Source organism: Marmota monax, unplaced genomic scaffold (assembly GCF_021218885.2).
Source record: "Marmota monax isolate L192 unplaced genomic scaffold, Marmota_monax_Labrador192_F-V1.1 WCK01_AAM20220418_F8-fsc00052, whole genome shotgun sequence".
Classification (NCBI taxonomy): Eukaryota; Metazoa; Chordata; class Mammalia; order Rodentia; family Sciuridae; genus Marmota; species Marmota monax.
The window spans coordinates 7734851-7760486 of NW_026693473.1; the positions used below are offsets into that span (position 1 = coordinate 7734851).

At 36.5% G+C, this 25636-nt stretch overlaps 1 protein-coding gene across 1 annotated transcript; it reads right to left on the minus strand.

Moving 5' to 3' along the window:
• Positions 1-1749: 1749 nt before the first annotated feature.
• Positions 1750-25625, minus strand: Rnf168 (ring finger protein 168). Its single transcript, XM_046458058.2, has 7 exons — positions 25360-25625; positions 24692-25028; positions 17767-17843; positions 16197-16376; positions 12715-12836; positions 7978-8059; positions 1750-4870 (listed from the first exon to the last, which is right to left on the minus strand). Exons 2-7 carry the CDS (start codon positions 24990-24992, stop codon positions 3932-3934), a joined length of 1701 nt encoding a protein of 566 aa, XP_046314014.1. The 5' UTR covers positions 24993-25028; positions 25360-25625; the 3' UTR covers positions 1750-3931.
• Between the last annotated feature and the right edge of the window lie 11 nt (positions 25626-25636).

Consider the following 25636-nt stretch of genomic DNA (forward strand, 5'->3'; position numbering starts at 1 on the left):
TTTTTTTTTTTTTTTTTAATGTTTTTAGTTGTAGATGGACACAATATCTTTATTTTTATATGGTGCTGAGGATCAAACCCAGGGCCTCATGCGTATGAGGCAAGCACTCCACCCCAGCCCTGCTCACTAGTGCTTTTAAAATAGACAATTTTACACTTGTATCTGGCTTTTCTCATTCATATCAGAATTGTGAGTCTGCTAAAGCCCTATCTGGAAAGCATAAGCTCTGCTTTCAGATAATTTAAAAACTCCATATTAAGGCAAAAAAAAAAAAATTACCTTCAGTGCTATTTTTTTTCGCACTGAATAATTTCCTAATTAACAAACAAACGACAAAAGGGCCACCTAAGTAGTTCAGGCTGAGATTTATAAGCTTCCTTTATCTTGTAATATTTTAAGAACATTTATAAGCTATTTTGACTAAATGAAATATTCAATCATTCAGAATTCAAAAAGTAAAAAAGAACATGTATAAAATTATTCTACTTCTCTCAACTCATCTCTCCACTGTTAACACTATAATTGTTTCTCCTGCAAATACAATATGCGTGTGTGTGTATACATATATACACATAAAAAAATTGGTACTGGGGCTTGAACTCTAGAGGCACTTAATTACTGAACCACCTCCCTGTTCTTTATATATATATATTTAAAAAAAAAATATATATATATATATATATATTTATTTATTTATTTTTTAAAAAAACTTTTTTTAGTTGTCAATAGACCTTTATTTTTATGCGGTGCTGAGAATCGAACCCAGGGCCTCACATGTGCTAGGCAAGCACTCATCACTAAGCTACAACCCCAGCCCTTTATATTGTATTTCGAGACAGAGCCTCGCTAAGTTGCTGAGGCTGGCTTTGAATTTGCAATCCCCCTGCCTTAGCCCCCTCTGCCGCTGGAATTACAGGTATGAGCCACTGCACCCAGTCCTTCTGTATTTTGTGGAAATACATATAAATTTACTTTATTTTCTGGACAAATGATCGCATACTATATATGCTATTGTACACTGTATATTTTTTATTTAACTTTTATTCTTCTCTTCATAGTTTTTAAAACTGCTATATAGTAGTCCATTGTACCATCATTTACTGAATATCTATTATGAATACTAAGGTTGTTTCTAACTTATTATTACAAACAATGCCATCACAAAAATTTTATATGCATGTCATTCAGCACACATATGAGAGCAGCTTTAAGAAAACCCAAGAGGCAGAACTGCTAAGTTTCCCTCCACAGGGATTTTCAATTATCTATTCATACCAAGCAATGCATAACAATGCCCATTTCCCTCATTCTTGCTAAAATTAAAAAGCACCACATACATACACAAAAATGAGAAAATACTTCATCTTTACTAATCTGAAGGGTGGAAAGACATGTGATATTATGTACCTTTTTCACATATTTAAGAGACATTTATGTTTCCTGAGTATGATGTCTCTTGGGAACATAGGTGTCTCTAATTTTCCCAGATTTGTTAGTCTTTTTTTGTGTGTGTGGCATTGGGAATTGGGAATCAGGAGCCTCATACATAGTAGGCAAGTGCTCTACTACCGAGCTTCACCTTAATGAAATGACAGATAATATATATATATGTGAAATTAGCTCTCTGTGATGAATTGAAAATATTTCTTCCCCCAGTTTGCCTTGTCTTTCAACTTTCTTTATGGTAGGTTTCACTTTTTTATCTTTGGTACCAGAGAGAACCCAGGGGCACTTAACAACTGAGCTACATTTCCAGCCCCCCCCTTTTTTTTTTTTTTTGAGAAAGGGTCTCATTACACTGTTCGAGGCTGACCTCAAACTTGTGATCCTCCTAACTCAGCCTTCAAAGTCACTGGGATTACAGGCATGTTCCACCATATCCAGCTTTATGATAGTTTTATTATAAAGAACTTATGCTTTTTATGTAGCCGATTTCTATGTAAGTATAGTGAAATATACTGTCCATTTTAATTTTAATAACTCTTAAAATTCATGACATCTGCACAGCTTTAGTACTCCCTGAGAAGTTAAACATGCTCATATCCCACAAAAATGATAGGGAAAAAAATGTTACATTCTAATATGACTGGCACAAAATATTAATTTCTAATAAAAATGCATATGTGGTAGGAAGAACAGAAAGATTAACAGAAAAATTAAAATTTATCTTAAAGCCAACTCTAGTCAAGAAGACTTCTTCAAAGGCAAATAAGTGGTTAAATATATAAATACTGCAACATGGGTTATTTATTTTTTTAGTTGTAGATGGACACAATATCTCTATTTTATTTATTTATTTTTATGTGTTGCTGAGGATCGAACCCAGTGCCTCACATGTGCCAGGCAAGTGCTCTGCCACAGAGCTATAGCACCAGCTCACGGGCTATTTTTTATTGATTTCCTTTTTGGTCAGGGAACATTTCAAGAAAGTTTAGATAACTTTTAATTCAAGGAGTTCCAACAATGTCTACTTTAAAACATCAAGTGAATTGTTCTTAGAAAAATTCTGATTTGATAAGACAGATTTTAATCTGTTTTAGACAAATTTGGTTAGTTTCTGACTATACCTCATCTTACCACAATCATTACTCAGAGGGCATTTTTTTTTTTTTTTTAAAAGAAAAAACTAAAATTAGCAGCAGAATTAAGATCATTAGTCTCTAAAACTTCACAAATGAATTTAGTGCTTCTGATTTAACTTTCAGGGGCAAGAGAGCAAAATCTATATACATTCTATTACTACCCACAAGCACAAAGAAAAATATCAATACAAAATGATAGTATAAAGAAATAAACTCATGGTTGTTTCAAATTTCAAAACATGAGACATTGTCATATGACTCTCCTATAGCAAATTCCTTTTTTTTCTGGAACAGCACTTAACAGAAGTATGAATTTCCAAAAATTAAGAAAACAAATTTGTTTTGGTACTGCGGATTGAACCCAGAGGTGCTTAACCACTAAGCCACATCCCCAGCCCTTTTTTGTATTTTATTTAGAGACAGGGTCTCGACAAGTCACTGAGGCTGGCTTTGGCTTTGAATTTGCGATCTTCCTGCATCAGCCTCCTGAGCCCCTGGAATTACAGGCTTGCTCCAATGCACCTGGCCACTAATTTTGATTTTGACAGTGGACACTATGGTGTGAAAAGTTGTAAACCCAAAATGTTTTCAGTTGTCATTTACAGCAAAGAAATGACAAGAGAGAATGTTCTGGCAAATAACACCAGCTACTCCATTCTGGACCCAGTTTCTGATCATCCATTCAGTTCTAATGCTCCTAAACTGCCAATCCATCCCACTGGTCTAATCCCAACTCTTTCTTTATGCATAAAGAATCTAGTTTCCTTTCTGTCAACTGAATTTTAATTTACTAGAAAACTCTCGATTTAACTTTGATTCTAATCCATTTTAAGATGAAGAAAATGCTATAATGCTCAAAATTTAATTAAATTGGAGATGGAAATTAACTACTCAATTGGTATGGTAGATATATTTCAAGTGCTCTATAAATATAAGGGAAAGTAACAAGAAAATCTAGACCCTATATTCTACATAGATTTCTTAACTACCTGATATAGTATAATCTTTGTTTTGATTATTCATGACAAAAAACGAGCAAAGGCCATAAAACTTTTTCCTTTTTTTTAAAAGAATGGCACTTCAAGACTTCTTGGCTTGGCGAACACATCTGTATATACAAAAGGACTGTTAAACTTAGTACATGTTAGTTATTAACAATGAATAGGGACCCTTTCTTATCACTGAGTTTTATAGAAAACACATTTGTATATGCTTCCTTTTAATCACATAGTCTTTAAAGATAATAAGTATGCTTAGACAGCAGAGATTAATGTGAAATTTATAAAGATTCTATGACAGAAGAGAGCTTCACAATCCAGCTTTACTAGAAGACATTCCTTTTACCCACATTATTTGGTGTATCTCTGAAACATCTGAAAAATACTTTTCTGTGAATTACTAGGCTGTAGAGAATGAGTACTTTTAGATACATTACAATTTTCTTTAGTAGAATTTGATATCTTTTTTCCGTTAGCCGAACTGTTCAACTGGATTTTAAAAGAAGACTGCCAGTTTTCATCTCTTGAGCCTCTTCGAGGTTTTGGATGCTCTACATCAGTCTGATTTTTGAAGTTTCTGTCTTTGTAATTCTTCTGCCCATTTAGTAAGTTATGTGGAGGTGAGGATGTAGTACGTAACTGGTACCCATCTGGGGATCCTTTTTGCCGATTTGGCTTCATTAGTTCTTTATCCACCTCTTTCTGCAGTTGTAACGCTAATAGCCGGTCTTGTTCTTCTTGTTTGTGTCTCTCAAAAAGTAAATGCTCCAAATCTATCAGTTTTTGGGTAAAATTCATTTCTGTTTCCTCTTGATCTGAAGAAGATTCCGAGAATGTTTTCTTCCTTTTTAAAGAAAAGCATGAATCTATGACTGCTTCAACTGAAGATTCCTGGCTTTTTCTTTTCGAAACACCTTTACTGTCTGGTTGGCTAGACTCTGTCTCAACTGGGTTGTCTCCAATTATTTGTATCATATTTGATGAAGTACGCCCATTCTCTGTCTTGCCACAAGGCTTAACTGTAGCTTCTTTAGAGTAGGGAACTTTGGTTTTAGGTCCTTCATACTTTATGACATATAACTCTTGATCATGATTGTTTGATCTTTTGGCTTTTCCTTCAAGGCACTGTTCTGCATCATAGACACATAACCATGGCATAGGTGACTCTACTGAAGACTTTGTACCTTGTTCTTGAATTTCAAGGCACATTTGAGGAGAAAGTGTTGGCATATCTTCTTCAATTTCTGTATCTTGCCCTGTAGGGCTCTTCATATCACTTCTGTCAATTTCCTGTAGAAAACAAAAATACTGAGTGTACAAGGGGAAAACACCAAATCATAATATATATCTAATAACACAGCTGAATGTTTGTTAAGTATCACTAACAAAGTATTTCTTCCCTCCCTCTTTTTTTTTTTGCGGTGCTGGGAATTGAATCCAGGATCTCTGTGTGCTATGCAAGTTCTTTACCTCTGAGTTACACCCTCAGGCCTACTTCTTTCTTAGTATAATTGTTAATTCTATATTCCAGTTTAGATTACAGCATTAATTCATTTTCACCCCATGGAAACCTACAAATCAAAACTCACAAACTAGATTCTATGTATGGCCAAGAGCTGGCATCAGGATGGTCTGAACTCTTTCACCTTACAAAGGACTTCTAGTCTGGGGCTGTCAGGAGCCTCTCTGGACAGAAGTTATGAGCACATCTTTAAGTCCTGAGTAAAGGGGTACTGTACAGTTATTGTACCCCGCATACATTGGGCTTACCTCCACTTGGATAAGGAAGGTGTAAAAAAGGAAGGTGTGGCTCCAGGAGCGGCCATGACGGGATGGGGTTGAAATGTACCCACCTGTTCCTTTGTAATCCTACCCCTTTGCCATTTTGGGGATAGAATGTTCCATGGAACCTCACCTGTGTGTCCCCTCTATAAGAATAAATAATTCCAGTGACTCGCTCTCTTTCCATGGACCCTTAAGGTCACAGAGCCGTTCCCGGATTTTGAAAAGGTACTTTTGTGTGTTTGCTTGCTTTCTTCAGAGTTTCCTTAAGTTATTGGAATAGTCAAATTTTGTGAACCCAGTACAGGTCACCAGCTCAGACAGATGGCAATATGGGCCTTTTAAGCCACTTTCTGCACTGTGGACCTTCCTTTTGGCATTTTGTTAAAATTTCTAGACAGACATCTTCTGGGAATAATATTTTCAAATATAAAAATTAAAATACATAGTCTTACAAAGGGAATTAATTTATACTGTAACCCAATTATTAAAATGTTAATAAACCAGGGCTGGGGATATAGGTTGGTTGGTAAAGTGCTTGCCTTGCATGTACACGGCCCTGGGCTCAATCCCCAGCACCACAAACAACAACAACAACAAAAACAGATAAAATGTTAATAAACCAAATGTTCATCTATTGACACATTAAATAAGAGCTAGTAGCAAGTCTATTGTACTATCAAAGTAGAGATGATTACAAATAATATTTCAAGAGATCTGTAACAAATATACTGTGACATGAAAATAGCTGCATTTTCTATTGATAACAAAGTCACAGATACTATTACTATGGTTGTTGTCTGCATCCAAAATTAAAAGAAATATTAAAATTATAAATTAACGAAATACATACTCTTTCTTCCATCTAGACCTTAGGTTAAGAACTCTTGCTTTAGTCAGTATAATTCTTCTTCTCACTTCTAGGTTTTAGGTAAGTCAAGACCTAGGATTAATTTTGACAATGGGAAAGCCTTAAGAAGAAAGGCTTTGAGGAGAATGTGCCTCAGAACAAAGAATATCTTGTTTGTGACTTTTTAATCTATTCTTTTGCCTATTTTGCTTTCCATTTATCCTTCCTGATAGCACTTTTTTATGAACCAATGTGGATGGAATTGGCCAGACTCACTGCTTACCTCATTTTGCTGTGAATACAACAGTGGGGGAAAATATCCCAGTCCTACAATGCCTCTTCTACAAATCCTCTGTTCGTGTATGAGCAGAACTGTCAGTTGAATTCTTCCCTCTACTACTTACTTCAGAGACTTGAAGCAAGTGTCTTAACTCTGTGCCTCAGTTTTCTTCTTTCTTTCTTTTTGGCAGTTTAGGGCCTCACCCATGCTAGGAAAGCGTTCTACCAAGAGTTGGACCCCAGCCCTTTTTATTTTATTTTGAGAAAAGGTCTCAAGAAGTCAACCAGGCTGGCCTCAAACTTGTGATCCTCCTGACTTAGCTTCCTGAGTCACTGGGATTATAGGCCTGTACCACCATTCCTGGCTATTTTTTGGTACACAGTAAATGCTCATTGCATGTTTAGTGGTATAAAACCACCTAGACTTTTTTTTTTTTGAGGAGGGTATCGGGGATTGAACTCAGGGCCACTTGACCACTGAGCCACATTGCCAGCCCTTTTTGAATTTTTTTAAAGTTTATTTTTTTTTTAATTTCCTTTTTGCATTTTTTAAAGACAGGGTCTGAGTTGCTTAATGCCTTGCTTTTTGCTGAGGCTGACTTTGAACTCTCATTCCTTCCGTCTCAGCCTTCCAAGAAACCACCGAATTTTTTAAAAAAAAACATTTTTTTTTTTTTAGTTGTAGTTGGACACAATATCTTTTTTGTTTATTTTCATGAGGTTTATCTTTTTTGTTTATTTTCATGAGGTGCTAAGGATCAAACCCAGTGCCTAACATGTTCGAGGCAAGTGCTTTGCCACTGAGCCACAACCCCAGCCCTCTCTGGTTCTGTTTACCTGGAAATCTGATAAAGGTGAAATGTCACACATATTATTAGGCTATATGACTTAGTAAAAAGGGCCTGTGATCAATGACCTACCTGTCTCTGTTCTAGGATTAAAAGTGTTCTAAGCTCGAGGCTTCTTTTCTAAGTGACTTATCATTCTTTTGACTGGGTATGTTTCTTACCAGGACCCCAGGAAGCTACACCCACAGGCTGTTGCATGCTTTGTTTCCCATCTTATAATCTTCTATGTGAAGCTGGTACCAGGTATAATTCAGTTTTATGAGATTCATTATCTAGGTCAAGGATCAGAAAAATATGGCCCATGGACTTAGCCTGCTGCCTATTTTTATAAACAAAAGTTTTACTGGAACACAGATAAGCTCATTTGTTTACATTTGGCAATGGATCCTTCCAACTACAACAGCATGATTGGATAGCTGTGACATAGACTGTTTTGATCACAAAAATTAAAATAGCTCCACCTGGTCCTTGAGAGAAAACATTTGTTGATCCCTGGGTTTAGGTAAGTCTAAGATAACTAGATGACTATAAAAGGATATTCCATTAACTATAGTGCTTTAAAAAAAGTTAGGAAACCATAAGTAATCTATACCATCAGTAAATGTGCCTAATCAAGAATGTCTTCAGCATTAACATACCTTAGATGTGGAGTTTCTCCTGACTTCTTGTACAACTTCAGACTGTGTTGCTGATCCAAATAGAGATTTAGGTGACAAATACCTTTAAAAAAATTATACAAGTGTGAATACTTTGAAAGACGAGTAGCATATACTCAATATGCTAAAGCCAGATTAATTATTTATGCCCAAGACTGTTCAGTTTACTCATTAGCTGATTTGTCAAAGTGTATTTCACCTCCTGATCTCAGGTATTTTGGTCTAACTCTAGGACAAAACTTAAAACTGGGAGTATTACAGGGCTGAGGGTATGGATCAACAGTAGAGCATCAGCCTAGCATGATTTAAATCCTGTGTTTGATCACCAGCACAGTAAAAACAAACAAAAATCTGACATCGATATTTTAGTGAAAGAAAAAAAAAAAAAAACAGTAAAAAAGGAAGTAAAAATAAAAAATAAAAATTTTTTTTTTTTTTTTTTTTTTTTGGGTTCTCGGCAGACACAACAACTTTGTTTGTATGTGGTGCTGAGGATCAAACCCGGGCCGCACGCATGCCAGGCAAGCGTGCTACCGCTTGAGCCACATCCCCAGCCCTAAATATTTTTTAATTCTTGAAAAAAATGTAAAAGGTTGATAGCATTAAATTATGCAAACCCTTCCCAAATTTACAGAAACAATATTTTAAGTATGTTAGTGTCTTTGCATATCAGAAACTGTGGTTATTTACTCCATTCCCCCCACCCCCTTTGCAGTTCTGGACATTGAAACCCAGGCCTTACACATGCTAAGCAAGTACTCTATCACTAAACCACATGCCTCTAGCCTCTGTTTACTACATTTTAATCTCTATTGAAAAACAATTCATGATTAGATTCTTACCATTATATAGTTTTTATACCAACTACCTGCTTACAGACACGCAGATGTTAACATATGTCAACATAATAGCTAATCCCTAAATTTCTAAGAGTCTATTATAGGCTGTTTGCCACTAAAAATATATAATATATAATAAAATGGAAAATGGTATAAGTAGGGATAAAAAAGGAAGATTACAGGTTGGTAGGTTTATTTCTTAAACAGTAAACTAATCACACACATAATTGTAATAAAATTTAGCAGAAATCTTCCAAAATGTTGATTGTTTTCAAGTGGTGGTAACTTTGGGTGATTTTTAAAAAGTAGATTGGAAAAGAGAAAAATCCATTAGTTAGGAAGTATATCAGTATCAAGATATTAGAGTTATATGACAGTTATTTCAAAATTCCTAAGAGAATAAAATGTGATCAAATATATAACAGAATCAAGTAAAGAGTCATTAAACTCTTCCAGTTATTCTTTATTTATAAAATAACAAGTAACGTATCAATACATGCTCATTGCAATAAACAAGTAAAGGAAATATATATATCAGCCCTTTCTATTCTCATGTGCTTCCTCATATGTAACTTTTTTTTTTTTTTTCCTTTTGATGCTAGGAATTGAGCCCAGAGCCTCCTTCATGCTGAGGACCCGTCTCCCAGTAAGGAATCCTTTATTGGTGACAGTTAGTACATGTCAAATTTGTACAATTATTGATCCCCAAAAAAGAGCTCAGTTACTTATCATATTACTGGTCCACAGAGTTTGAAAGTGAACCAAGTAATTGCAGGAATGAATGAAATCAATCCTGCTTCTTTTAAAACATATTTTTAGTTAGCTGATATGACACATGCTATCCCCAACTCCAAGAACCATGGTGGTTCTATACAGGAATCAGCTAATCTACCCTTCAGATGAACTGGATTTCCAATATTCTCCCTGAAACAGCTTTTGTTTCTCTTGAGTTTATTTTCAAAATGCCTGCATGAAGCAACCTGAGTAATCTGATAAAGAACTGGCAGATTCTGCAGTATCTTGGCTCAGTTACTCCTCACCAACCACTCAAAAATTCTTTTTTGTCATTGTTTTGCTTGTTTGTTTTTGCTGAACAAATGCCTGGGGCAAGCTCTCTTCCAATGGGAGGCAGCCTAGTCCTACTTTCAGAGCATAGCCCTGTAATCCAAGTGACTCAGGAGGCTGAGGCAGGAGTATAGTGGTAAATTTGAAGCCAGCCTGGGCAACTTTGTGAGATTCTGCTCAAATTTAAAAACAACAACAACAAAAAAGGTGTGGCGGGGAGCTGAGGTACATGTAGCTGATTGGTAGAATGCCCCCAGGTTCAATCCTCAGTAAATCCCACTCCCTCCCAAAAGAGACATATAATCTTCTGTGATTCCCCCCACCCCCCGTCTTAAAGATCATTACAAGGAAGAATATGGTGGGCATGGTGGCACAGGCCTGTAATCCCAGTGGCTCAGGAGGCTAAGAGAGGAGGAACACGAGTTCAAAAAGCAGCCTCAGGGGGTTGGGATTGTGGCTCAGCAGTAGAGCGCTCTCCTAGCACGGGAGGGACCCAGGTTCGATTCTCAGCACCACATAAAAATAAAGGCATTGTATTGTGTCCATCTACACCTAAAAAATAAATATTTTATTTTTTTTAAAAAAGGCAGCCTCAGCAATGGCAAGGCACTTCAGCAACTCTCAGTGAGACCCTGTTTCTAAATAAAATACGAAATAGGGCTGGGCATGTGGCTCAGTGGTTGAGTGCCCCTGAGATCAATTTCTGGTACAAAAAAAAAAAAAAAAAAAGAATATTTTGCCTCATAAAATAAATAGTTTTACAAGAGAACAGTTAAAAAATGTAATACAGGGCTAGGGATATGGCTTAAGCGGTAGCGCGCTTGCCTGGCATGCACGCGGCCCGGGTTCGATCCTCGGCACCACATACAAACAAAGATGTTGTGTTCACCGAAAACTAAAAAATAAATGTTGAAATTATCTCTCATCTCTCTCTCTCTTTAAAAAAAAAAAAAGTAACACATCATAATTATGGGGAGGGGATCCTGACTAGAAAGGAAAAGGGTACCAAGGGTTACCTTTTGTAAATATTTTATATCTTAATCCAGGGGATGATTTATATACATGTAAAAATTCACTAAGTACATTTAAATTAGTGCACTTTAAAATATGCATACCATACTTCCAAAAGTTTTTAAAATTTACATTACCATGAAAACACAAATACTTACCACCTGGGTTTAAAGGGAAAATGGACTGGGGATGTAGTTCAGTGATACAGTGATATCCTGGGTTTAATCCCAGCATTGGGGGGGGGGCGGGGAACCCACGACCCACCCCCCAAAACCAGCCACGTCTCCAGAGAATGTCTTAAAATATATTTTTAGTCTTTCTTCTCCTTTTTTCTCTCCCCATTTTTTTTTTCATTTCCAAATTACTAATGATGGTGGACATCATTTCATGTGCCTACAGGCCACTTATACTTCATCGAAGAAATGTCTAAGTCCTTTGCCCTTTTTTAATTTGTGTTGTCTTTAGTTGTTGAGTTACAAGTATTTAATGTAATATTCTAGAGACTAGACCACATCAGTTTTTATTTTTTTGGTAAGAGAAGAGTCATGCTATGTTGCCCAAACTGGCCCTGAACTCCCAAGATCAAGTGATCTTCTTGCCTCAGTCCAGTTGACTACTTGGACTACAAGTGAGGTACCATGCCTGGATCCATTTTCATAAAACTTTTTTGGTGGCACTAGGAATCAAAGCAAGGGCCTTAGATACATAAAGATTCATAAGTCATATCCTTAAGCTGTTTCTAAATTTGTCACTTGGTTTATTCTAATAATTTAAAAGTCTGTATTTCAAAATATACTTTTAGATAAAGATTCATAAGTCATATCCTTAGGAAATATATGTCAAAATGAAACACCTATCTGTTTGCCCTCCATTTCCACTTCTGTTAATGGGGATTGAACCCAGGCCTTGTGAACACTATGCAAGCACTTTGCCACTAAGCTACATCCCTAGCCCTGCTTTTCCTATTTTAAAAGATTTTCTTCTGATTTCTACTTTGCATATCAATCATCAGTATTAATAATATTGATAGAACCACACTTTTTTTTTTTTTTTCATTTAACAGCAACCACCTTATTTAACTCTGCTTTCCAAAAGTCCTCCCATTCTAAATCCAAAATTTCAACAAATTTTGGAAGGAGATGTGAGTTACCTGCACATATATACTAAGCTGAACCAGAAGTCCTCACATGGTTTTCAAGACCAGATTGTGGTTCTTAAACTTTTTCAACTATGAATTTTAGCATGGGAAGCCTTATGTCCTCACAAAACCATCAATTCTACCTATTAAGTGATTCTAGAGGGCTATTATAAGGAAACTAGCTCATGCCATCCTTGATTACTTTATTCATGGTTTTTTTTGTTTTGTTTTGTTTTATAAAAGTAGCAAAGAAATACTATGCATAAACTGGGAAAAAAAGGAGAGGGAGAAACTCTTTCAATGAAGATGAGCCTATCTTGGACTAGGCTATTTTTACTTGAATTTAAACTATGAAGCAGAGGAATTCAACTGGTCATTTTGTGGAAATCCAACATGCAAACCCTGAGCAAACTAGACAAACAGTACTAATCTACTAAAATAGGTGGCTGAGTAAAAAGCATGACAGCTTTCATATCTCTCCTGTGCTAGCTAGGAATGACATGGCAGTAACTGATTTCTTTTCACTTTACATCAATATCAGTCTGTCTTTAGTGTTTTCATAAAGAGCTCATGAAGAAAACCTTAATTACCAGTGGTATTATTTGAACAAAAAACACTAATACTGTAGATGGTCAACAGATAATTGATTATGTCATATTCACTTACTTCTGAATATTTCCAATGTTTTTTTGTTTGTCCTTATTTTTCTTTTGTGACTTGGTTGTGACTGGATCAGATTTTCTGGAATTCAAAGGAGAAGCCAAGGTACTCCCCTCGCAGAAATTATTCTTCAACAAGAAAAGCACAAAAGACATAGTTAAAAATAGCTTTATGAGAAAATAAGCTATTAATTACACCAGTTAATTCAGAATTCACAAAATGTTTCCAGAACTACATTTAATTTCTATATATTCTTTGAAGAATAGTGACCATACAAAACTCAGTATAGTCAGCTCTCCATTCCTGTACCCAGGGATTCAGTTGATCATGAACTGAAAATATTTGGAGGATTCCGGGTATGGTGGTGCACGCCTGTAATCCCAGCAGCTTGGTTAATCTATCACCCAGCAATTTCTATTCCGAAGTGTATACACAAATGAATTGAAAAAACTACTTCTCAGGAAGGTAATTATGTAGAAACCAATGCCCAATGAAGTATTAGTCACAAAGTGAATAGATGGAAACAACCCAAATGTGTATTATTAGATGAATGGATAAACACAATGTAGTATATACATGTAACGGAATATTACTCAGCGATAAAAGAAACGAAGTTCTGTACATGTTATAACATGAACTGTGAAGCCATTAGCAAAATGAAATGAAATAGAAAAAATAGTATATGATTTAAACTGTATAAAATATCTATAGGGCTAGGGTTGTGGCTCAGTGGCAGAGCGCTTGCCTTGCACATGTAAGGCACTGGGTTCGATCCTCAGCACCACATAAAAATAAATTAAAAAATAATAAAGAATTTGTGTCCATGTATAACTAAAAAAAAGATTTGTTTAAAAAAATATCTACAACTGACAAAATCATAGAGAAAAAATGTTGGGCTGAGGCTGTGGCTCAGTGGTAGAGCGCTTGCCTACCATGTGTGAGGCACTGGGTTAGATTCGTAGCACCACATATAAGTGAATAAAATAAGGGTCTATACATCTAAAAAAGTATTTTAAAAAGTACACCAGGTTTCCAGGAACTAGGCAAAGGGACATTTGTGGAGTTATGGATTCATGGTTGCAAAGTCTCTGTTTGGGATGTTACAATTTTTGGAAATAGTGGTAGTGATTGTTTAAATTGTGAACGTAAGAAATGTCACTGAAATATAAAATTTAAAAAGGTTAAAATCGGGGCTAGGGTTGTGGCTCAATGGTAGAGCACTTGCCTACGATGTGTGAGGCACTGGGTTCAATTATCAGCACCACATAAAAATAAATAAACAAACAAACAAACAAACAAATAAATAAATGGATGGATGGATGGATGGCTGAATAAATAAGTAAGTAGTGTGATTATTAAAAAATGTTAAAATCCGGGGCTGGGGATGTGGCTCAAGTGGTAACGCGCTCGCTTGGCATGCGCAGGGCACTAGGTTCGATCCTCAGCACCACGTAAAAATAAAGATGTGTCCACCGAAAACTGAAAGATAAATATTAAAAAATTCTCTCTCCTCTCTCTCTCTTAAAAAAAAAAAAAAAAAGTTAAAATCACAAATTCAATATGGGGCTGGGGATGTGGCTCAAGCGGTAACGTGCTCGCCTAGCATGCGCAGGGCACTGGGTTCGATCCTCAGCACCACATAAAAATAAAGATGTTGTGTCCACCAAAAACTGAAAAATAAATATTAAAAAATTCTCTCTTTCTAAAAAAAAAAAAAAAACCACAAATTCAATAATGAAAATTTATGAAATATAATAATATTACCCGTGAACTTAACATATATAAATCATTTTTTAATCAGTCCCTAAACACACAATGCCTACATAATAGACTCCAGTACCATTGAATTTTTATAGTCAAAGAAGATCCTGGAACTAATTCCTTGCAGATATCAAGGGAAAACTATAAACAAAACTATAAACAAAACCAAGTTCACCAATGTTGGTCTAAATTAATCCATTCTTACTGTACATTATGAAGCATTAAAAGGTATAATACTAATCTCACCAATAATTTCTGAGGATTTTTCTAATAAAGTGTTATATAATTATAACTATTTTATAGGAGAAACTTTAAAGAGCTAAGGATATATCTGGAGTAAAAGTTTTGTAGAAAAATAACTCTGGGCTTTAAGGGTATATCAATAAATATCATATATATTCACTTATTATAACTAGTCTCATAAGTTTCTTATCATACTACTGGAAAAGTTCACGATTATTCACCATTACTAAACCTTCATATTAAACCAAAAATTTTTCTAAAATTTTAATAAAATTACTCTCATATTGCTATGTGAAAACTAGGATTACAACAAGACACTTGAAAGATGTTTTACAGATAACTCCAAATTCTTCTCTTTAACATATTTTCTTCCCTGTTCCATTTATTATTCCATTCATCAATGTTTTTACTTACTTTCCTGATAATATAGTTTTAAAATGTATTCTACTCAAATTTAGAAAAGAAAGGATATGTAAAAAAGGGCAAAGCTGGGTGGGGTGGCACACACCTGAAATCCAAGCAACACTGGAGGCTGAAGCTGTAGGATTGCAAGTTCGAGGTCAGCCTCAGCAACTTAGCAAGGCCTGAAGCAATTTATAGAGTCTCTGTCTCAAAATGAAAAATAAAAAAGGGTTCGGGGTATTGTTCAGTCGTTAAGTGCCCCTGGGATTCAATCTCTGGTAACAAAAAAGAAAAGAAAAAGAAAATCCAGGTTTATAATACATTATTTAAGAAACAGACTGAAAATGCAGCTCAGTGGTACAGTGCTTGCCTAGTAGACATGAGGTCCTAGGTTCAATCCCCAGTACCACAGGAAGAAAAGAGGAAAAAAAAAATTAAGCTCTTCACTTTCAAAAACGGATCCACATCTATACAAAGAAATATTATTCTTTTAAAACCACTACATATATATCTTAACACAACTACAAAAATCTTTAAGATCCATCAAGTGAAAACACATAAGAAATAAAACAGTATGACTCACCTTCAGGTGAATAAGTGGAAAAGTTTTTAAGAAACTGTTAATAAAGTTGCTTAGCGCCTCACTAAATTGCTGAGGCTGGCTTCGAACTCATGATCCTCCTGCCTTAGCCTCTTGAATCACTGGGATTATAGTTGTCTGCCACTACACCAAGCCCAAAAGTTTTTTTTCTTTCTTTTTTAAAGAGTAACGTGGATCAGGGATGTAAGGTCAGTAATAAAGCACTTGCCTATCATGGGCAAAGCCCTGGATTCAATCTCCATAACAGTGGGGGATTGGATAACTTTATAATGTATTATGAGGGCATGTGTGGTTACAATTATGTAACAATAAATAAAAATACACTTCCTATAGCAAAGTTTGTTATTTAAAAAGTTTTGTTTTAAATAGAGCAAAGATATAGCTTCTAATTATAGTAAATGCTTCATCTTCAACTCGATGAAAACCACATGGTCAAAGCAACTGAAATGTTAATACTTCAAAGTTCTCTTCTAAAACTTACAATGTTAATGCTTAGCTTTCTTGCCAGTTCTTCATCATTTTTTAGTTGTTCTTCCACTTCACTTCGCCTTTTCTCTGCCTGCTTTTTTTCCTCTTCTTCCTCCTCTGCCAATAATCTCTGTATATATTCTTCACTGGCTTTGTTTTCTTCTTCCTCACTGGCTCGTCGCTCTGCCTCCACCTAAAAAATGATTAATAGAGGATAATTCTTCTCTGAACTTAATATAATTTGCAGTGTTTCCTAATAAAAATGGTAAAAGAAAAAACTGGTAAGATCTAAATATTTCAAATGAAATACAAATCTGGGGAGGCAAAAAACTACCGAATAATTCAAGAAGCTCCCTCAGTTAGTCCAACGAAACCTTGATCAAAGACCCAAAACCTTTATCTTCAGTCCTTATCATAGTTTCTATTATACTGCTACACATTTATGGACATTCTTTTTGGTAATACTTTTCTCAGTTGACAGAATGTCATGTACTAAGATAAACCTAACTTTCTGAATTAAAACCTAGGAAAGGGGATGGAATAATAGAAACTGACTTATACTAATCAGGGCCTATCCTTGAAATTAGGATCAATCCCCTAACAGTGGGCAGGAATAGAACAAATATTGAAGAAGTAACCATTACAAGACACACAGAAAAAACAATTACTGTCTTCAAGTGGAAGAGCTGAATTCCAACTCACTTCCTAGGACCTACAGCCACCACACTGACAGTTCAAAGGATTTGATTCCAAAGTAAGTTCTTCACCTAATTCAAACAAATGAGACATGAGGGAAAGTTTGTTGAAGGACTTCTGTGTTAAGTTTTCTTGCTCTTAAAGAAATGCCCAAAGAAGACACTGCTTCTTTTCTTCTGCATGTGGTTCTATTGCACCTGAAGTTTGAAACTGTACAACCATCTTGCATTGGCCTGATTTTAGAGCCAGCTCACAAAAATTAGCAAAGAAATGGAGCTGGAGCTCCCGAAGAAACCAACCTTGAAGCCCATAGCCTCTGAAATTCCAGTTAATTATAATTTCCTAGCTTTGTCTGGTGGCACACACCTGTAATCCCAGCAGCTCAGAAGCCTGAGGTAGGAGGATCAGGAGCTCAAAGCCAGCCTCAGCAAAAGCGAGGCACTAAGCAACTCAGTGAGACCCTGTCTCTAAATAAAATATAAAATAGGGCTGGAGATGTGGTCAAGTGCCCCTGAGTCCAATCCCCAGTACTCAAAATAAATAAATAAATAAATAAATTCTTATTGCTTTAAGTAGTTTGAATTTGGGGCTGGGGATATAGCTCAGTTGGTAGAGTGACTGCCTCACATGCACAAGGTCCTGGGTTCCATTCCCAGCACTACAAAAAAAAAAAAAAGAAAGAAAAAGTACTTTGAATTTTCTTTTCAGTTTTTGCTGCACTGGGGAGAGAACCCAGGGTCTTGCACATGCTAGGCAAACTCTCTACCACTGAGCCACAACTCCAGCCCTATACTAATTATTTAAGCAAATAAAATTATATGTAAAATCTGAGACTAAAAACACAGCAGAGAAAATTTTCAAAAAAAGATGAATTATTTAACACCTACCTTGCTTATCTCTTCTTCATATTCTCTTCTTAATTCCCCAGGTTCACTTAACAGACGAATGGGCTGGTAGTCATCAACTAGTCACATCAAAAAGAAAATAATATTATAGGCAAATAGAACTTTATGGCTAATTTTGGCCTTCCACTAAACTGTATTAGTTTAAATATATAAAATTAAGATAAAATGCATCATAAGTAGCTCCAGCAATAATATCTTCTTTTGGGATTCCATTTTAAAATGCCAGAAACTTTTTGGTTCCAAATAGTATGTGAATATATAATCCTTAATTCTTCCTCTAGATACCATTACAATAAGAGTAAAGGCACTTAAAAAATATATATGTAACCCCACAACATTAATGAGATTAGGGAAGGGGTTGTCTAGTCAGTAAACATAGGTTAACCAAGTTCAAGAAAATGGGAAGCCAATGAAGAGATGACTAATGGAATCCTTGGAACGAAAGGCTATAGTTGAGGTCAAAGAGAATCTACCCATATCTGCCCAGAGAGTGGCTCAGGCCCAGAAATATAAGGCACAAAGGAATTCAGAGTGACAAAGTGTGGGACTGAGGACAGAAGAATTCAAAGTTTATAAACTCAGAAATAGAAGACTTTACTTTAACCCAGAGAAAAACCTTTTGCGCCCTGGCAGCTACAGCTGGCAAAGTACAATGGCCAGCTTCCACCTGCAAGACCCCAATGTCTGCCAGTCACCAGTCCCTTCTATATACATGGAGCTTTATTCCAGGATCTCATTTTAAAATATGAAACCCAAACCAAGGATCACCGGACATGAGAAATAAATCTGTAGGATTAAAGAGAAATACTAAGCTATATAAAAAAGGGGGGGGGGGCGCGGGGGGAGGCGGAAACCACCTTGGAATAACAAACAACAAACAATTCAGGAATAGGAACTATAAACTAAATGTATATATGTATGTGTATCCCCTCAGCAGAGCTGATAAGAATTTTATTCCATAAAAGAATAAGATACTATAAAAAGGGAACATCCGTAAAAAGCTATTCCTGCCAGGCATGGTGGCGCATGCCTGTAATCCCAATGGCTCTGGAGGCTAAGGCAGGAGGATCCCAAGTTCAAAGCCAACCTCAGCAATGGAGAGGCACTCAGCAACTCAGTGAGACTCTGTCTCTAAATAAATACAAAACAGGGGTGGGGATGTGACTCAGTGGTTGAGTGACCCAGAGTTGTATCCCTAGTACCAAAAAAAGGAGGTATTCCTTACAGGGGCAGCTTACTTATAGAGACAGTTACTATCCAATTCCAGTGGACTACTGTCATCAGTAAAGTCAGGCACACTGCTGTCATATTTTTCTGCTTTCCCAAGAAAATCTAGAAATCCAGGTTTTCATATGAAATCTTCCAGCTAATTAATTAATGTACCAGGGATTGAACTCAGGGGCACTCAATCACTGAGCCACGTCCCCTGCACTATTTTGTATTTTATTTGAGAAAGGGTCTCACTGAGTTGCTTAGCACCTCACTGTTGCTGAAGCTGGCTCTGAACTCTCAATCCTGTCTCAGCCTCCAGAGCAGCTGGGATTACAGGCATTCGCCATCGTGCCTGGCAAAATCTTCCAATTTAAATACTGGTGCCAGATGGGTCACAAAAAATATGTCTGCAGGCTTCATATGATCAAATAGGCCAGAAGTTTGCAAATTAGTAGAGAAATGTAAAACAGTGATATAACTCCATAATAAACTGAGATGAGGTATGCTAAATTCTCACTTATTTTAGCCATTGAGGAAAATCCATGAGACAACAAAGGAATACATAGGAGATACAAGTTTAAGTCTCCTTAAAACACGAAGGGCCGGAAACTAAGCCTAGGTAAATAAGAGGAACAACACTTCTATTACAGCACTTCTAATAAAGGAGAATGGGATATATTCAAAGAGGTAGTTCTTTATCAGCTGTTATAAATTAGGGGTTGGCAGATTTTTTTCTGGAAAGGACAGTACAATAAATATTTTGTCTTGTGGGCCATATGGTCTGTCACTCAATTCTACCATTAAAGTTCAAAAGCCCCTATAGTCATAGATAAATGAACATAGAGCATGCATTTGAATAACACTTCATTAGGAAAAAAGGTGAGCCAGACATGGTGGTGCTTGCCTGTAGTTCCAGTGACCTGGGAAGCTGAGGCAGGAGACTCACAAGTTCAAAGCTAGCCTCAGCAACTTAACAAGATTCTGTCTCAAAAATAAAAAATAAAAGGGCTGGGGATGTGGCTCAAGCGGTAGCGCGCTCGCCTGGCATGCGTGTGGCCCGGGTTTGATCCTCAGCACCACATACAAACAAAGATGTTGTGTCTGCCAAAAACTAAAATAAATAAATAAATGTTAAAAATTCTCTCTCTCTTTTAAAAAATAAATAAATAAAAATAAAATAAAATAAAAAATAAAAAGGACTGGGGATGTAGTTAAATGCCCCTGGGTTCAATCCACTGTCCAAAAAGAAAAAAAGATCAAAGTCAAGTCTGAAAAAAAAAAAAAACCTACAAAAATAAATAAAGAAAGTCAAGTCTGGCCTGTGGACCATAGCTGAATAGCCCCAGCTGAGACTATCCCTAACAAAGTTCTCAAGTAAAATTCTACTCTGTAGGGCTAGGGAGGATAGAATTTTAAATGATTATAAATACTTGGAAAAAAAAATTCACTTGAAACTAAGTATATTGCCCAGGTTTGTAATTCCCACTACTGAAGCTAAAGCAGAGGATCACAAGTTTGAGGTCCTAAGTAACTTAGTGAGACTGTCTCAAAAAACAAAAAGGGGTTGGTTTAGCACCCCTGGGTTCAATGATTGCCACCCCACCAAATTATATGAAAATACAAAGAATCTAGAATACCTGATAAAAAAGAACAAAGTTGGAGAACTATCATACATTCATTCAAAACATTCTATACTGCAAAGTATAATAATCAAGACAGTGTAACATCAATATCAAATCAACCAATAAATAAATTGTATAGGAAAAAAACCTACATTTTTTAGAAAAAAAAATCTTCTCAATAAATGTATAAGAAATGATGAATATCTACAATGAGAAACTTTCTCTCAATCTTGATCTCACAGAATACTCAAAAATTAACTTAAAATGGATCACAGACCTAAGCATAAAAGCTAAAAATTACAAAGCTTTTAGGGAAAAAAAAACAAAAAACCCAGGAATATCTTTGCCTCAGGCAAAGTCACAAAAAGTAATAATCATAAAAAGAAAAGTTATGAATCAGACTTCATGAAAATTATAAGTCTCAGCTTATGAAAAGACATAATTAAGAAAATGAATAAGCCAGGTACATACCTATAATTCCAGCCACTTGGCAGGATGAGGCAGGAGGATCTCAAGTCTGAGGCCTGAGGGACTTAGGGAGACCTTGATTCAATATAAAAATTTAAAAGGGCTGGGGGTGTAGCTCTGTGTTAGAATGTATGAGGCATGTGTGAGGCCTTGGGTAGAATCCCCAGTAGAGGGGGGGAAAAAAAAAGCAGAAATAAAAAACAAGAGCCTAAAGGAAAAAGCAAGAAAATGAATAAAATTGCCAATAAGCCCATGAAAAAGGACTCAACATCATTTGGGGAATGATGAAAATACAAATTAAAAACTATAATGAGGGCTGGAATTATAGCTCAATGGTAAAGCGCTTGTGTAACGTGTGATGCCCTGAGTTTGACTCTCAGTACAGCATATAAATAAATAAAATAAATGTAAAAACAACAACAATAAAAAAAAAACTATAATGAGATGCTACTAAGAACTACTAGAATGGTTAAAATAAAAAAAAAAAAAAAAAAAGAACTATACCAAAGGTCAGTGAAGATGTGCAAAAACCAGAACATGGAGATGTTTGTTAGGATTATAAATGATAACATTTTAACGAAAGATATGATAGTTTCTTTAAAGAACAAATAAGTGCCTGTTCTATGACTGAGCAATTCTACTCCTGAGTACTTATGCAAGAAAATGAGAATATATAATAACAAAAAAACTTGTATGAAATCTTCTCAGCAACTTTATTAATAATAGTTAAGTCAGGTGTGGCAGCACACACCTATAATTCCAGCAACTGAGGAGGTTGAGGCAGGAGAATAGCAAATTCAAAGCCAGACTCAGCAAGTTAGTGAGATCCTGTCTCAAAATAAAAATAAAAAGGGCTGGGGATGTGGTTCAGAGATTAAATGTCCACAGTACCAAAAAAAACAAAAAACAAAAACAAAACTGGAAACGTTGTACATCGCTAATGGGAATATTAAACAATATAGCCACTGTTGAAAACAGTTTGGCAGATCCAGCAATTCCACACTTAGATATATGGTCGGCCTGCTGTAGTCACTGGCTCTGCATTTGTGGATTCAATCAATTCCAGATTTAAAATATTCAGGAAAAAAACTGTATTAAACATGTATGAACTTCTTTTTTCTCATCCTTCCCTTAAACAATACAGTATAACAACTATTTACATAGCATTTGGTATTATAAGTAATCCAGAAATTGGTTTAAAGTATATGGGAGGACTGGCTCAGTTGGTAGAGTGCTTGCCTACCATGTACAAGGCCCTGGGTTCAATCCCGAGCACTACAAAAACAAACCAAATAAAGTATATGGGGGGCGCTGGGGTTGGAGCTCAGTGGTAGAGTGCTTGCCTAGCATGTGTGAGGTCTTGGACTCAAATCCTCAGCACCACATAAAAATAAATGAAATAAAGGTATTGTGTCCAACTACAACTAAAAAATAAATACTTAAAAACTAAATAAAGTATATGAGAGGATGTGCATGATTATAGGCAAAATACCACACCATTTTATATATAAAAAAAATTGAGCATCTATTGTTTTGGTATCTGAGGGAGAAGAAAACCAATCTTGATATCAACAGATGACTATATACACAAAAGAATAAAAACAAGTATTCAAACAATTACTTGTATATGAATATTCATATCAGCATTATTCATATAATCAAAAGATGAAAAAAATCCCAAATGTCTATCAATGGATGAGTGTAATACAATATATCCATGTACCACATAGATATATAATGTAATACAAGATATCCATGGAAGGCCCTCAAATGAAGTACATGTTACAAAGTACAAGAACCTCAGAAACTGGGTGAAACAAGCCAGACACAAAAGATATTGTATGAGGTTATCACAAACCTGGGAGCAGGGTAAACTGGGGGAATTCATTGCTTAATCGTTAGTTTATGTGGGATAATGAAAAAATTGGAGAGCCCGGGTTGTATTCAGTGGTGGAGCACATGCCTAGCACATGTGAGGCACTGGGTTCAATCCTCAGTACCACATAAAAATAAATAAATAAAATAAAGGTATTGTGTCCATCTACAACCAAAAAAAAGTTTGAAAAAAAGTTTGGAAGCAGTGGTAATAACTACCTTGTGAACATAATTAATTGCCATTAAATTATACATTTAAAAATAGTTAAAATGGGCAATGGGGCTGGGGTTGTAGCTTAGTTGTAGAGCTGGCCTGGCATGTGTGAGGTACTGGGTTCAATTCTCAGCACCACATATAAATAAATAAATAAATGGGCTATGGGGATAGCCCAGTATTACAGTTCCTGCTTAGCATGCACATGGTCCTCAGCACAAGAAATAAAAGGTTAAAAATTTTTATGTTATATATTTTTCACAATTAAAATAAATAAATATATATATCAAAACCCATTTAAATTGAATGCTTTAGCTGGGCACAGTGAAGCAGGCCTATAATCCCAGCTACTCGGAAGACTGAGACAAGAAGATCTCACAAATTCAAGGCCAGCCTCAGCAACTTAGCAAGGTCTTAAGCAAGCCTGTCTCAAAAAGGGCTGGGAATGTTGATCATTGGTTAAGTGCCTCCTGGTTCAAGTTCAATACCTAGTACAAAAAAAAAAAAATTGAACACTTTAAATGGATGAATTGTATGGTATTTCAATAAAGTAGTTTTTTAAAGACAACTATTGCTTAAAAATGTTTAAAAGGGCAAATTTTGTTAATATTTTTTTTTTACCATAAATAAATAAATGGCAAGTATACCAGAGCACAGGCACCATATTCAAAGCCTAGACAGAAAACACTGAAATGAATGATTTATTGTTCACATTAGTAGAAGTAAGATGCTAGAGTCAAGTGTTTGGTTTGGGGCTCTTAAGTCCACAGTATGGAGGGTTTTGATTTAAAATGACTGAACTAGATGGGACTAGTAATAGAAAACTATTTTAGGTGTGCTGTATGCTTTAGAGAAGGGAATAGACACACAATGAATGGAAATGTACAGATTGCTAACAGAGAAAGTAAAAGTATAAGAAATATTAACATAGAAATCAGTCGTTCCCCCTGTGGTTGTTGTATACTAAACCTTTGCTTATCTGTATATATGTATGTGCGTGTACACATACATTATGTGTGTATATATGCGATTTTCTTTCTTTCATTTTTAACACAAACAGCAATCGAACACAGAGCTTGGGCATTTTAAAAATGGACAAAATCTTGCTTTTGACTTTAATCAACATTTTGGGTGCCCACAAAATCAAAACCTTCAAGAACAACTTAGGCAAATACTAAACAGATTTTTTTTTCTCTCTTTTCTTTTAAAATGGAAAAATGGTGACTCAAGTTTTTTGTTGTTGGGTTTTTTTGGGGGGAAGGGGGGTGCCGGGGATTGGACTCAGGAGCATCTGAACACTGAGCCACATCCCCAGCCCTATTTTGTATTTTATTTAAAGACAGGGTCTCACTGTGTTGCTTAAACCTCACTTTTGCTGAGGCTGGATTTGAACTCACCATCCTCCTGCCTCAGCCTTCCGAGCCGCTGGGACTCAGGCGTCCGCCACCCCGCCCCGGCATGACTCAGTTTTTAAAATATTTTGGATTAGCCAATTAACATGCTCGGTTTTACTCACCAATTTCCTCCGATCCTTGCCCAGAGATTCTAAGCTTGCACTCCTTTGGATAGTGTTTTTGAATCGTTTCCCATAGTTCCATATTGATAAGAGAATTTCTACGGGTATGATACCGAGTCCACGAAGAGACCCGGCGGCGACAGAAGGGACAGCACAAATTTGCCTTTTCGACAGTCGACTGGAAGCACGGATTACAGAGCGTGTGGTTACATGGGAGGGTTACGGGCTCGATTAAGATTTCCACACAGATCTGGCACTGGCATTCCGACAAGGAAGGGATGGCGTCCTTGGGTAGAGCCATTTTAATATGCTAATGAGGCCTACTCAACATCAACACCTGAAAGAAAAAGAATCGTCTTTTCAGCGAACGACAGAGAAAGCAAATAAACAGTAATGTGTTTAACACTATGTCCTGCAGCGAACCACCATTCGACAGTAGGAGCTTCAAACAGGGCTTGAAGCAAAGAGACGCTGTACAGGTCAGGTAACCAACAATAAGACCTTGCAAGGCGGTGACTCTCTTCTTAAGACGAACGTCCAAGAAAACAAATGAAGGTTTTAGTAGGAAGAGCAAGGCTCCTAGGAAAGAGCACCACCTCTGCGGCAGGCAAGACACGGGGCTCCGACGCAGCGGAAAGTCCGCGCCAAGTGCCCCTCCTCCCCCTTACCAGGTCAGGAGGCTCCCGGTGGCTCCGGGGCTGACTCCGGGCCACGGCTGAGAGAACGCCGCTTCCGCCCGGACACCGGGCTCCGATCGCAGGACTTCCGTTTTACCGTTGCTGCGGGTGCTGCCCGCGAGCCACCGCCATCCAGCTTTAGGCGGCCCAGCGCAGTGTCCTATTGCCCACGGCCTGACACGCCCCTCACAGCTCTTTTGTCAGGAACAAACCCTATTCGCAGCAGAGCTCCGGAACAACCAGACAAGAGCTAGTGACGTCACAACTG